The sequence below is a fragment of the Meriones unguiculatus genome, chromosome 20 (genome assembly GCF_030254825.1).
Source record: "Meriones unguiculatus strain TT.TT164.6M chromosome 20, Bangor_MerUng_6.1, whole genome shotgun sequence".
Taxonomy (NCBI): domain Eukaryota; kingdom Metazoa; phylum Chordata; class Mammalia; order Rodentia; family Muridae; genus Meriones; species Meriones unguiculatus.
Genome location: NC_083367.1, coordinates 70,127,320 through 70,141,407, shown reverse-complemented (window position 1 = coordinate 70,141,407; position 14,088 = coordinate 70,127,320). Strand labels below are relative to the sequence as shown.

At 48.8% G+C, this 14,088-nt stretch overlaps 1 protein-coding gene and 1 long non-coding RNA gene across 4 annotated transcripts in view; one reads left to right on the top strand and one right to left on the bottom strand.

Annotated features, from left to right (window-relative positions):
• The window catches only part of LOC132649443 (uncharacterized), a 268,684-nt gene that overhangs the window by 152,637 nt on the left and 101,959 nt on the right, over nucleotides 1-14,088 (top strand). The gene's annotated exons all lie outside the window — the stretch shown is intronic.
• LOC132649481 (UL16-binding protein 1-like) lies at nucleotides 3,724-13,359 on the bottom strand. Of its 2 annotated transcripts, XM_060373299.1 has the most exons (5): nucleotides 12,989-13,359; nucleotides 8,918-9,127; nucleotides 8,311-8,586; nucleotides 7,742-7,957; nucleotides 3,724-4,756 (listed from the first exon to the last, which is right to left on the bottom strand). In XM_060373299.1, the coding sequence occupies exons 1-5, from the start codon at nucleotides 13,077-13,079 to the stop codon at nucleotides 4,611-4,613; spliced, it is 939 nt and encodes a 312-aa protein (XP_060229282.1). In that variant the 5' UTR covers nucleotides 13,080-13,359; the 3' UTR covers nucleotides 3,724-4,610. The 2 variants fall into 2 exon arrangements, with proteins under 2 accessions (XP_060229282.1, XP_060229283.1); XM_060373300.1 differs by lacking the exon at nucleotides 8,311-8,586.

The window sequence follows — 14,088 nt, the reverse complement described above, 5'->3', positions numbered from 1 at the left end:
TTTCTTTAGTGATTCTTGGACCCTTACAATAGCTCAGTAGAACCAAAAGTCACAGAGCCAGTGTGGAAGGACTGTGTTTGGTGCTGCATTTCTGTCATACCCTGAGCAGAAGGTGTAACCAGGGCTGCGAAGAGATTCGGTGAGGATTCAGTGCCGCCCTGCAGAGGACCCTGGCAGAGGTTCACTAAAGTGCCAGGCACATGGCTGTGACTCAAGCGACAGCCTGCCACTCTCTAGCTTGCTTGTAGCTCCTTGCAGTCTCCTGTGGTCCCTTGTCTGGGAGGCAGAGGCTAGGAACACAGTGGGGCTGATGTCATCGTCCTGCCCCCAGGCTCCCAGACCTACCAGCCTCCTCCCCCTCCACTGCAGCTCAGCTCTCGGGGTCTTCAACCAGCCCACATATGCAAAGTCCCTGCCTCCATGAAGTGGCTCTGCAGCCTGACGCTAGAATGAGACATGTGCGACCTCGGCCAGTCCCCACCTCAGACAGTGTTCAGACTGACAGCATTTTCCAGTCTCCTCTGTGAGGTTCTGTTCTGAGTGCTTCAGCTTCAGCCACACTCCAGTCTCCCTCTCAACCACCATGATCCTCGGACTTTCCCTCTGACCTCCAGCCAGCCTTTCTTCACTTCTCACCAGCTTCATTCTTGCTACACCCGAATCCCAAACTCCGTGTCTCCTCCAGGTCCCTCTCCACCACCCTGTCCTCCCTTCCCATTTCTTGTTGTCTCTTGTCCTAATTCTTGTCCCAGTCACCCAGACACGCTCCTTGTCCCTCCCTAGTCATTCTACCCTCTCTTGCCCTCCCTTCTACCTCCTTCCTTTACTATTATCCCAGTTGAAGACAATGACTACCTATCTTGGCACAAGGCTGTGCTTTTCTCCTTAGCTCTGTGACACTGGGACTTAAGGCCTTCAGGAAACTTCTGAGGCTGAAAGCAGCTTCTGGGGCCTGAGGATGACTCAGGTTAAGGGCATACACTGTCATTCCGGAGGAGCCCCATGGGAATCCCATCCTCTCTTCTGAATTATCCCCTGAGCCTTATTGTGGGGATGATGTGTAGGTAAAGCCCTTGGCTTCATAGCTCTGCCTCTTGATTGGTTATGGTTTCCACAAATCAGACTATGCTGACTGGCCATGATTTCCCGAGGCTTCACCAGACTCAAGTCCTCTTTGCTGGAATGACCCAAACATGCCAGTGCCCCATGCCTTTTCTCTCTTTAGCATTGCTTGTTGGGATTGAACTCTGATCTTCCTGCTTCTGTGTGACAGGCACCTTGCTGTCACATCTTCCTCATCTTCCTCCTCAGCCCCTATTCTCTATTCCAACTTAGTTTTTATTATATGTATCTGTGTGATGTTCATTTGTATGCGCCATGGCTAGGATGGAACACCAACCCAAGGAAGTAAGTGTCTGGATGGTGAGATATCAAGTGGGAGTGCCAGAGGTGAGATATAAAGAAGGAGAAAGCAACACCTGGCCTCAGGAGGACTTGCATAGGTTGATGACTTGTGCCAAGAAAGTTTAGGAAGAACTGAAGCATCCTATGTGCTATTTGCAGGGAGGGGATGATCAAAGTGAGCTAAATCAGACGATGTTGGCAAAAGGAACACCGAATACTCCAGACACAGCTTCTTCAAGACTAATAGCCACAGCCCAGGGACAGAGTTGATTCTCCAGAAACCTCACCCTGGGTTCCCCTGGGGCACTGGCTCCAGCCTTAGACTGGCCTTGCCAAATCTGCCCCTGGACATGAACACAGAACTGAAGTCTCCCTCTGAGAAGGTCTGGGGTCTGGCTGGCTCCGCACAGGTCCTGGGGATGGAAACCACATCAGACTGAGCAGCAAGTGTCTTTGGCTGCTGAGCCATCTCACCAGCCCTATTAAAACTTTGGAATCAGTTCTGGAAATACTTCACCTCTGTGCTCTGACCTCCTTGTATTTCCTACCTGAGAACATCTTTGGGAACTGTTCTCTTATGTTTTTATCTTATCTCTTTCTGTTCTAACCCTTCCCTCCAGGGGTGACATGGATTCCTAGAGGTCAGCACCATTTTAGGACTCATCTGTTTTCTTCATCTGTCATCCACTTTCTTCCCAAGCTAAAATTTTTTTCCAAGGTGTTTTTTTTTTTCATTTTTATTTAACTTCTTAAGATTGACGTTATTGTTTATCACATGTGTTTGTGTGAGCATGAACACATGGGTGCCATGAATGCCAGAAGAGGGTTTCAGATCCCTTGGAGCTGGAGTGTCAGGCAGTTGTAAGCTTCCTGACATGCTGCAGACCAGTCCTGATCCTCTGATAGGCTCGCAAATGCTCAAAGCACTGAGCCCTTTTCCAACCCCAGAGAGTTTTCCTCAGCCTTGTCAAACAGTTTCTTAGTGTAGCCTAAATCCATAGTCTACCAACGTGACATCTAACGTTACCTCCTGAATTTATTTACTCTGCCTAAGAGATAGAGGAAACAAAAATGCCTGTGACCAGTAAGCCCCGTGTCCAAGGACAGAATACTGGATTTTACCGTTAATGGGAGGTAACAATGTGCCTGATCACGTGTGGGTGGGAGTATGTGGGCAGGAAACACAGCAGAATGTAAGCTTGTCCCTGAGTGGCTGTAGGCAGGGCCCATAGGCAGGATGTATGCTCGTCCCTCATTGGACCTGATGGGAATTGTGGGATTTTGCCTTTTCGAGCCCCTGCAAACCATGAGGCCATTTTCCCGAGAACCCTGGTATGGACCTGACTAAAGTACGTCCACCTGGCCAGTACTGAATTAAAGCTTGCTTCAAATGTCGCTTTAAACTGTGGTAGTGGCCTTATTCTCAGCCGGTGGGATTAACACACACAGGTGAGTAATCCTAGATGTGCGGTCTGGGGTCTGCGTCTTCCTTTCCCTTCTGCTTCGTTTATTTTTGCTGAACAATTCCTTACAGGGTGAGACCCTTCACAGGCAAGGCGGTGTACCCAGCCCAGTCACCTCTGACTCTAGCTCTACCTGGATTTTAGGCTTCCCCCTTTACAGCCCACGGGTCAGGATTCACCCTGAACAGTGTAAGGCCACACTGTGGTGTGAGGCAGGCCCTGGGTCAACAGAGCAAGTTCAGTCTCTGTTCGCGAGTCTTTGGCAGGGTTGATACACTTTGTTTACATCACCAGGTAGGTTCATTTATTGTCACAAATTGTGTATTTCCAGTTACTTTGTCAAGGGTCTGATTTCTTTAACAAGTAGAATCCTGCCGTGAACTTTTATGTCAGAAATGCAGGTGGATATATTTGTGTCCTACCACATCAGTATTTACTGAGTAATAATAAATTCACAGGCTACATCGTTTTATTGGCTTCAATTTGCCATGGACTCCTGTTATCTTTTGTAAGTGGCAGTGGAAAATATGAGTTCTTTACTTCAATATTGATTGCTAGTTTTAACTCTCAGTTTTGTTTGTTTGTTATTGTTTTTTGAGACAGGGTTTCTCGGTGTAGGCCTGGCTGTCCTAGAACTCACTTTGTAGAGCAGGCTGGCCTTGAACTCAGAGATCTACTTGCCTCAAGGTTCCCAAGTGCTGGGATTAAAGGCATGAGCTACTCCTGCCGGACAGCTGTTAGATCTGATATTACATATCTTACAGTGTGTGTGCGCGTGTGCATAGGATGTATGTGTAGGTTCTGCGATGGCACAGAAGGATTATGGAGTCCATTGTATCACTAAGGCAGAGGTAGAGGTGGCTCAGCCCCAGTTGACCACATAAAATAGTAAGGAGGCCAGTTGGAGAGCTGTAGGCTAACAGGGCTTGGCCAGGCTCAGGGTAATGGAACTCTGGAGGCTGAAGTGCAGAACCATGGGTGTGGCGGGGAGGAGGACAGGTCAGGAGGAGTAGACTACACAGACAGGAACTGAGCGTGTGTGACCAGCAGGCACTGAGCTGACCCAGGGGACCGTCACAAGTTCCCTGTTTGTTGGCCCATGGCACACACACAGGAGCCTGTGGGAGTTGGTGGTGAGCATCTCCACATAGTGTGAGGTCTGCCCCTCTCTCTGGGGCCAGGTGAGGGGGTTCACCCTCCTTCAGCTGAGCATACGTGACAATTTCCCAGCTCTGATTTTCCAGATATTGTCTCCTTTAAGGTGAGGAGTGCTGTGATGGAACATCATGACCAAAAGCCAGAAAGGGGGGAGAAAGGGGTTATTTGCTTGACATTTCCACAATGTATCATGAACAGAAGAGGCCCAGACAATAACTGGTTTTGATATTCTCATGTGTGGATCTGATTTTGATATGTCAGATGTGAAGTCTTTTCACTTTTAGGAATAAGTTATGTATCTGCCTTGCCTTACGGGTGGTGCTGGGCAGAAGGTATCAACTTGTTTGTAAAATGGAGAAAATTTGGGAAAGGGTCGGCCTGAAAGCCCTCATTTCACATGACAAGGAGTAACCTAGAGCAGGACAAGGCCTGATCTCCACAGGGTTGAGGTGAAGAATGAGAAAGGAACAGGGCAAGATGGAGTCACTGATGACAATGACCTGTCACTTCTTGATGGAGTGATAAAGGAGGCATGGAGACTGTCAGTTTTCATATTTCACACCATGTTTGGTCAGAAGTGAAATGTCACAGATCACCAACACCATCAGAAGGTTTTCTTTTCTGGCTGTGAGGCAGAAGAGATGGGTACTGTTCCAGGGAAGTCCAAGAGGCAGCTGTGGACACTGAGTTCCCATTAGATTCGTGATCTGAGCGGCAGCATGGGGAAGCTCCTGCTGACAGAAAGGAGACGTTCATTAGAGTGGGCCCCTGCCACCTGCAGCCTACTCCACTTCCCATGGAACCTCTCCCACTTCACTGACTGTGCAACTCAGCTTCCAAGTGATTTTTTTTTCTTTTTTGATATATTGGTTTCAAACCTTTCTGCCATTATTACTTCCAATGAAATTGACATTGTGAAATATATTTAAAAAGAGACAGTGAATAAAAATTTACATGTGAATGGTTGGCCAAATAGCTCTATTTCTGGTTCTGCTGATTTTTTATGTTATTTTTAATGTATAGTTGTGGGAGCTGTTAGTTTGTTTGTTCTTGTTGTTTTCTGAGACAAAGTTTTGCATTGCAGGCCAAGTTTGCTTGCAACTTCCCATGTCCCAAAGGCTCTGGCCTCAGCTTCTCAAGTGCTGTGATTACTAGATTGTGAAACCAAAACCAGAGGATTTGACATTTTTGTAAAACTGTTATTTTGAAATAATGATACCTACTCAAAAGCAAAAAAGCAAAAGAAGACACAGAGCTCTGTATGAACTGATATTAGATTTAAAGTTTTTACTAAGCATGCTTATAGGGAAATTTTTGAAATAATAGTGGAAAATTAGAATCCTAGTGTCTTTGTTCTAGACTGCATATGTAAAACCCAACATGATTATGCTGAGAAAGAGGTTCTCGTTTTTGTGTGACCAGGTGATTTTAGTTCCAAAAAACATAAACATTAGCATCATATTTCCATATGCCCTGAAGTCTAGCTAAGTACATTGATCAAACTAGATTAGGTTTTCCTCTTTTCTTTCCTTCTCTTTCCCCTTTCCTTTCCCCTTTCCTTCCCTTTCCCCTTTCCCTCTCCATTCCTCTCATCTCCTGTATCCTCCTCTGCCCTTCTCTCCCCTCCCCTCCCCTCTGCTCTCCTCTTTTTTTTCCTTTCTTTGGACTGGTTGCTTGCTTTGACACAATCTTACCATGCAGTCCAGGCTGGTCTTGACTTGGTGAATCTTTTGCCTCAGCCTCTTTGGTGACAAATCACCTTTGTCTACTCTGGTTTTGTCTTAAAGACTATAGGAAAGCTGTAGCTACCAATGCATGGGGTTTGCCACAACTATGAGCTTTGGTACTATTGTTCAGGAAGCTTTTTATCTGGACACAGACCCATGCCACAATAACGACAGTAGTAATAATGATATCGTCTTCCTCCTCCTTACTTTGAGATTATGTCTCTTCCTGCATCTTGGACCGCTTCAAACTCATCATGGAATCTCATCCTCCTTTGTCCACTTCCTAAGGGCTGGGATTCTAACAATATGCCCCATGTCCATCTGATATGATACCAGATTTAAAATAAGTTGTACTAATAGCATTTTGGCTAAAATATTTGATCATCACAATGAGCAAGGAACAGAGCCTTATAGGTCTTTAAATGGCTACCATTAGACATGAATTCCAGGGCCAAAAAGCCTACATTCTGAAAAGTTTCAAATGCTTCCTCCTCTAAGGAAGCTACATGCTACTGCTTGTCCTAGTGCTGAGGTAAAGGAAACTCAACTATAAATGCCCGAGAACAAAATAGGAAAACTGAGCTAAGAAATGTCTTTAGGGGCTGGAGAGATTGCTCAGAGGTTAGGAGCACTGTCTGCTCTTCCTGAGTTCCATTCCCAGCACCCACATGGTGGCTCACAACCATCTATAGAGAGATCTGGTGCCCTCTTGTGGCATGCCTGCATACACACAGACAGAACAGTGTATACACAATAATAAATAAATCTAAGAGAGAGAGAGAGAGAGAGAGAGAGAGAGAGAGAGAGAGAGAGAGAGAGAAATGTCTTTCCTAAGCACACCTTGGATGTCTTCCTACTGAGCAAAGCTGTGGAGCAGTGTCCTTACGGTCTCCCTGCTGTGCAAAGGCACAGGAGGACTTCCGGCAACTCCTTATTCTCTTAGGGTCAGTGAGGTGGCTTAGTGGCTAAAGAGCTTACAGTGCAAAAATGATAACCCGAGTTGAATCTCTGGAACAAGTAACGATGGAAGAACTGACCACAGAAAGTATTGCTCTTTTGTTGTGACATTAATAGCTTTAAAACATGAGAACTTCGCTAGAGCAATTGCAATGCCCAGGACCCACACTGAGAGACAGATCATATGCTGCAGTTTCTGAGACTAAGATGTGATGGGCCTCTTCAGGTGCCAATGTCTTTCCTGTTCCTTGCCCCTGTAGTATTTAATGTTTTCACAGCAATGAAGATCCCAATAATGACTAGGTTAACGACTCTTCTGATGATAAATCTTTCCTCCTGGAAATTGAGAAGCAGCTGGAAACTGTCCTGTTGAGGTTGTGATTCTGATCTTGAAGGCAATGCTTTACATATCTGTCTAGAGTTACATCTCATTTCATTCTTTCTGCTCTGCAGGTGCCAACACATGCTAGTGTCCAGGCTAGATCACTCGTCACTGTCACTTCTATCTGTTGTTTATGATATCTAGTGATTTAGCACAATCAGATTGTGGTTTCTGCACATCAGGGTCAACTGTACATGAAAGAGTTTGATTACAGAGATTAATCCTACTAAACCACTATAAATACATTCCTAACTCACTTTCCCTTTAAATACAGATGCCAGCAGCTACTCAACTGCATGTTGCATGGGCAGGGGAGAGTAAGATAGAAAGAATAAAATGGGGGTCCTAATTAAGTGTGAAAACACCCTTGCAAATGTTTTCTGAATGAGTATGTTGGAAGTGTCATGGTAGTTGCACAGGCATGTGAGGTGTTCAGAAGCTTGTTTCATTCTGCTTTTGGTATCCGAGCAGAAGATAGTTACTGAACTGGCAGCACACTCTCCAAAGGTCAGTGTCGGGGGCTGGTAAGATGGCTATTTGGAAGATGGCTTAGTGGGGAAAGGCACTTGCTATGTAAGCATGAGGCCTGGAACTCCCGTCCCAGCACCCAGTGGGACACATAGTCCAAGTTCTCTGCAGACTAACCTTACCTAGGACCAGGTGAGACCCCATGTGGCTCCTTACATCTTGGTAAAAGCGTTTCTTGTGTATCTTGGCTCTCACGCCTATCCCAATAGCGAGGAGCGCTACCACAGCTCCCAGGCTTCCCAGGATCTTCGTATTTGTTGTATTCTGAATTGGGGTAGTAGGTGGAGGAGGGGTAGCAGGTATAACCTGGGTGATATTTGGTGCCTTTGATGTCGATCCTTTAAAAGAAAAAAAGGCAGGACAAGTCTGGATACAGTTAAAAACACACCTCCATCAGCACCTTCTCTCCCCAGGCAGCCAGAGGGACTCACATTATCGATAGCTGTTTTTACAAAATTCTGAGTAGAGAGAGGAGGAATTATCTGCATGATATCCTTGTGGAGTTTATTTAACTATCAAAGAAAGCAAGTGACTACTGAGCCATCAAACAATGATGAAATGAATGATGAAAAGAATGAAAAGAATGGATATTAACTCCACAACTTATGGTGATGCTATCACACACACACACACACACACACACACACACACACCTCATTTGAACAGAGCTTTCTCCCCACTTCCCAGTTACCTGTATGCTCCAAATTTTCTTCACAGTGCAACTTGGTCTCCCTAACCCAGCTTCTGCATTCACCCTGTGATGTCCTGTTTAAGAGGCCGATTACTTCATGGATTTTCACTGCCATCTCCTTTGTACAGTTGCATCTAGAATCCATTTCAGGCCCCTTCTTAGTATTTGAGTCAATATGGAATGTTTTGGGTCCATTGAGGCTCAAGTCCCAGGATCTGCTGAAACCTCCATCTCCTTCATTCCAGCAACATATCTTGGCCTGCAGAGTGAGGGGCTCTGTGCCCATTGGAAAGAGATCAGCCTCTGGCCTTGATGAACCTATCTGCCTACCCACCCTCCCTTCCCAGCCTCTCACTTTGCTCTACCCTCCACTTTGTCCTTTCTGCTCACCTCTCATGGGGACTACCAGTGATTCACTTTCTTTCTCCATGAAAGCAATGAATGTCCCTAACCTGTCACAAATCCTGTTCCTTCCTTCAGGGGCCATCTGATATGTTCTTTTACTTACTTTGTAGCAGTGGGGATTGAACCTATGGCCTCTTGCATGCCTGCCAAGCACTCTCCACTGAACTACATCCCCAGCCCTATGCGGCCATTCAAAACTTACCTTTGGTTATTTTCTCCTCCTGCCTTACTTGATTCAGCACGTCTTTGAACAGGCAAACTTCACCGTTCAAAGTCTGATTGACTCTGTTTCTCAGATCATCAGTGGCATGACACTTCACAGTCCCTTCATTCAGTAGGACTTGGACTTCGTAATGCCATGGTCCAGACCCTGACCTGCCAACTGTGAAGACACAGCAAACAGCAGCAGCCTCTGTGACAGAAACATGCAGTGAGGTTAGGGGTGTGGAGCAAGGGACTCAGAGACAGTCTCTGCCTGTGGCACCAAGAAAGTTCATCTGGAAGGGTGTTTTTAAAAGGAGAGGCGAAAGGGCAGGTGGAGAGAGGAGAAAATCCCTGACTGATTGGTAATTTCAGATCCTAGAACTGAACATCTTTGCTGGTTAGCGTTAACTGTAAGTTTGATACAGCCTAGCGTCACCTAAGAAGTGAGTCTCTCTTGAGGGACTGTTCTGACTGTCAGTGATTTGGAACAGCCAGCCTGCGGTGGGCATTACCATTCCCTGGGCAGGCTGTCTCTGGCTGGATGAGAAATAGAGCTATACAGGAGCTAGTTATCCAGAGCAAGCACCATCCTGCAGGGTTCCTGCTGGGCCTCTCCAGCTGTGAAGCAGGTTCCTTGTTCATAAGGCTGTGTGGAGTAGCAAGCAGGCTGCCTCTGAGCTCCTATCCTGACTTCCCCAGAGTGTTTTTATCACACAACAGAATGAAGCCAGAACGACCCACTGGCAGACTCCCAGGAGTCTGGGAGTTCCAGGAAGGGCCTCCTGGAGCTGCTCAGAGGATAGCACACACTACAAGACAAGGAAAATGCAGGATGTTAAGTCTGGTAGTAGGAGAGTGGTGATCTAAAATCTCAGGGACATGCATGTGCCAGAGTGGATGTAACAGTAAACATTTCCTGGGAGGAATGGAGAGTCCAGGCTGCTCTGTGGGATGCCGGCACACCCTGTGGAAAAGCAGATTCAGCAGGACCAGAGAGAAGGGAGGGCATCAGCATGTGAGGAGCTCAGAGGTGGTGCTGAAGGCTCAAGGCTGGACTGGTATTAGCAAACTATCTCTAACCTGGAATCTCAACAGTATGGCACAGAAAAGTTCCATCAGGAGACAGTCACATCACGGCCATGGTCCACTGAGGAGTAAGGGACACACAGCCTGGGGCCTGACTGCTCAAGGGGGGTCATGGCTAACAGAAAATGTACCTTAAAAAGCTTCAGTTTCATGGGATGATGCCCTCTTTTGGCCTCCAAGGGTACCAGGCACAGATGTAGTGTCAAAACCTCATATACATAACATAAATCTAAAAACCAATTAAAACTGAAATGTCTCAAAGACAGACCTACATTGTCTTCCCAGATCAGGTCAGATCAGGTCCCAACAAGAAAGGACCAGCCATCCCTCCATTAGGTACAGTCATTGTCTCTGTAGTGCTTCCTTACCTCCTGTCACTCAGGTGTGAACCCCTAGATGCCTCTGTGAAGGCCTGGTGTGGTGTTCTGAATGACCCTGTCCTCTGTAGAGTACCATATTGGAATACTTGGTCCCCACTTGGTGGCAGCTGTGTGGATAGCTTTAGGAGGTATGGCCTGCTGCAGGGAGAATGTCACTGGAGCTGTGGTTATAGAACCCATCCCATTTCTTTCTTCATCTCTGGACCTTGCTTGAGGTTTAACATGTGGGCTTTCAGCTGGGCATGGTGTCATAGGCTCTAATTCCAGCACTTGAGAGGCACAGGCAGGTGGTTCTTTATGAGTCTGCGGCAAGTCTGTTCTGCCTATTGAGTTCTAGGAAAGCCGGAATTATACGGTGAGACCTGGTTTCAAACCCAAACCAAACAAAACCAAACCAAACTAAAACTCTGGGTTGTCAACTTGCTGCTCCAGCCACCATGTCTGCCTGCTGCCATGCTTCCCTGCTGGGAGGCGATGGACTCGTGTCCCTGTGAAACTACCAGGTTCCCCACATCCTCCTTCTGTGGTTCCACAAATCCTCCTTTTGTATGTTACCATGGGCATCGTCGTGTTTTATCACAGCAATAGAAAAGCAACTATTGTAAAATATTATATAAATACTGCAGTGTTTGCACTGCTTTTTCTCCGTTATTCCTGCTCGCCTCTGCTCTTGTAGGATGGTATCATCCAGGGAGAAGCCATCAGTGAAGAGCATGGCTGGACCTGCCTCTAGGACCCTATGACCAAGGCAATCTGTCAGCCTGATGTGGTCAGTGCTAGGAAATGGCCCTGGGGGGAGATCATGGCAGTTCCTAATTGGAGAATCACCTTGCTTGGGCAGAAGCCAGCCAGACCCACCTGCAGTAGGGAAAATGCACTTCATTTCACAGTGACTCCTGGCATGGCCCTGGGTTCTGGGACAGAGAGGCCTCAGGTCCTGGGCTATCAGAAGGTTCATCAGGCCTCAGGGAGACACCATGAGGTGAGCTCCTTCCCTCCAGGTTACAAAGTGGACAGTCATAGTCAGACATGATATACAGAAGTGAGATATTGCTGCAGAGACATCACAAGTCCCTGTGTGTTGAGAGCTGCATAGCAGGGAGACATCGCTTCCCTCCCTACCCTGGGAGGTGGCTTCTCCTCTTCTCTAGATGGTTGTGGAAATCTTATCTCATCTAGAGGAAGTGACAGGTCAGTTCTCAAGGAAGCTGCCACCTCTCCCTCAGCAAAGACCACAGGCTTCAAGGAGTGTCCTCTGTGTTCAAAGGAATCCACTGAACATTAATGGAGAGATCAACAGTCCTTAAGTTCAGGACCCCCTGCTGTCATTTCTAGCTGACCCAGAAGTCACAGGCAGCCAAGAACCAGTGCTGTCTGGGAAACATGCAGCTTTCACAGGACTTTTGAAGACACTCTGGGGGGATGGGCACCAATCCTGGTACATGGAGTATTCCCTAATCTGGCTTAGAGGACACATCTGCTGTCTCATTCATCAGCTTGTGACCTTCTGCTGCTGTCCCACCAAATGCAGAATTGAGTATTTGATGCAGAGATACAGTGAGGTCCTCCAGATTGAAGAAAAATGAGTGCCTGCATTTACAGAACAGAAGAACCCTCTCCTGTCTAAAGAACACCACTCTCTGGTGCCATCTCCCCAGGAGGCAGACCACATGGGCCTGGGAGCAAGGGCAGCAGCTTCCATAGCTCCCCACCCAGTCCCTTTGCCAGGGTCCTCCCTAGAGGACAAGGTGCTCCAGCCCTGAGTAGCTGCGGAGTTTTCATGCATGGGCACAGATTGCGATCTCCTGGAGGAGTGGCTAAAAGACATTTCGAGGGAGGGAAAGTGTAGGCTAGGTGGGAAGGGAGGGGAGCAGAGGAGGCTGGTGGTTAAAAGTCCTGTTGAAGCTGAGCCTGGCCCAAAGCTGTAATCCACTATCTGGTAGACCAAGGGAGAGAAGGGGTTGTTGCAAGTTCCACAGTGTGAAATCCTGCTTAAAACGAAACAACCATAGAAAGAATAAAGACCAAGGGAAAAAAGAGAACTTGGGCGGTTGTGGCTGCCTTGTCCCTGGAAGCATCTACTGTGGGAAAGTTCCAGGGCAAAGAGGTTCCTGACTGGAGGAGGGCTGTGAGGAATCTTCAGGGAAGGCAGTCTTCAGAGCATATGCCTTAGACCCAGGAGCGCCCTCCTGGCAGGGCCTTGCACTGGGATCCCTGGGGTTTAGGCTTCCTTCAGGCACTCCTTTTGGCACCTGAGCTCTTCATTTCTAAATTTAGCCTTGGCCTGCCCTCCAGCCTGGTTTTAGGCTTCCTACAGACTCCAGGCACTCCTTTCTGCTCAGGGCTCTCCATTCATTTCTGCTCTGGAGCTCGCCCCTCCTTTACCTTGGCCCGCCCTCCCTCCATCCATAACTTTCAGCTAACTTCTTCAATCCATTGGTGGGGTCGACGCAGGGAGAGCCAGGGCGCCCCGGTGCCGCGGTGAGGAAGGGGCGAAGGAGAAGCCAGGGGCTTCCTGGAAGCTCAGGACTGAGAACCCCTGACTTAGCCGGGTCTGTCGCCCCCTACGCCCCGCCTGCACCCTGGGTAGACTCGGAACTCACCGGCTGACAGCGTGGTCATCAGGTAGCTCAGCAGAACTAAAAGGCTCAGATTCTGGGGACGACTGAGCGCCGCGGTGGCTGGCTTGTCCATGGTTCCCCCCAGAGAGCTGCCCCCGACGGGCTTGCGGAGCTGCGCGGAGTCAGTCCTCGGCCGCGCCCCGCGGAGGACACGCGACGAGAACCGCGCGAGGTCCAGGCACCTGGGCGAGAATTAAGCTTCAGGGCGCTGCAGGAAGGGAGATCCTAGTCCACTTTTCCTACCTCTCTTCGGAGATCGCGGGGGTGCTGTGGACTGGATCCCGCCTCGTGGCGAACTGCGTCCCCTTGCCCCCGCCCCTGCCTGCGGCGTCGCGTCCCTCGAACGCCTGCTGCGTCCCTCCCTCCCGTGCCCGCCTTCCAACCTCCGCCCGCCGCTCTTCCTCCCCCGCCCGCCGTCACCCCCTGCCGTCCACCTCCCCCCGCCGTCCCCTCACCTTCCGTCCACCTCTCCTATGCTGTTCCTCCCCCCCCACCGTCCGCCTCCCCCGCCGTCCCCTAACCTCCGGTCCGCCGTCGTTTCCCCCGCCGTCCACCTCCCCTATGCCGTTCCTCCCCCCCCACGCCGTTCCCCCGCCCGCCCGCTGTCTCCCAACCCCTCCCAGACCGCTGTCGTTCCCCCGCGATCCATCCCCTCCCCCCCCGCCGACCACCCACAGCCCTCCACTCCCCTGCATGCATCTCTGTTGGGCCAGGAAACCCAGACAGGAAGATGCTGTCCCAGGAACTTGACACTGGGCAGTCACTTCTTCATCTCACTCAGCAGCAGCTGCGCCCTCGGGATTCTCAGGACAGAGATTAGAAAGACATAAAAAGAATCAACTCCATGCTTTGAGCTGCAGCCAGCAGCCAGAGTTAGAAACCTGTATAAGGGTTCACAGAGCAGGTCTTGCTTCCCCTCTAGGAGTTCCTGAGGTGGTTAGCTTAGGTGCCCCAGGAGCTCTGCTCTAGGGCTTCTCTCTAATTCTTCAACACCTTCACACACACCCTCAGTGTGTGTGTGTGTGTGTGTGTGTGTGTGTGTGTGTGTGTGTGTGTGTGGCCAGCAGCCAGCTCTCCCTCAC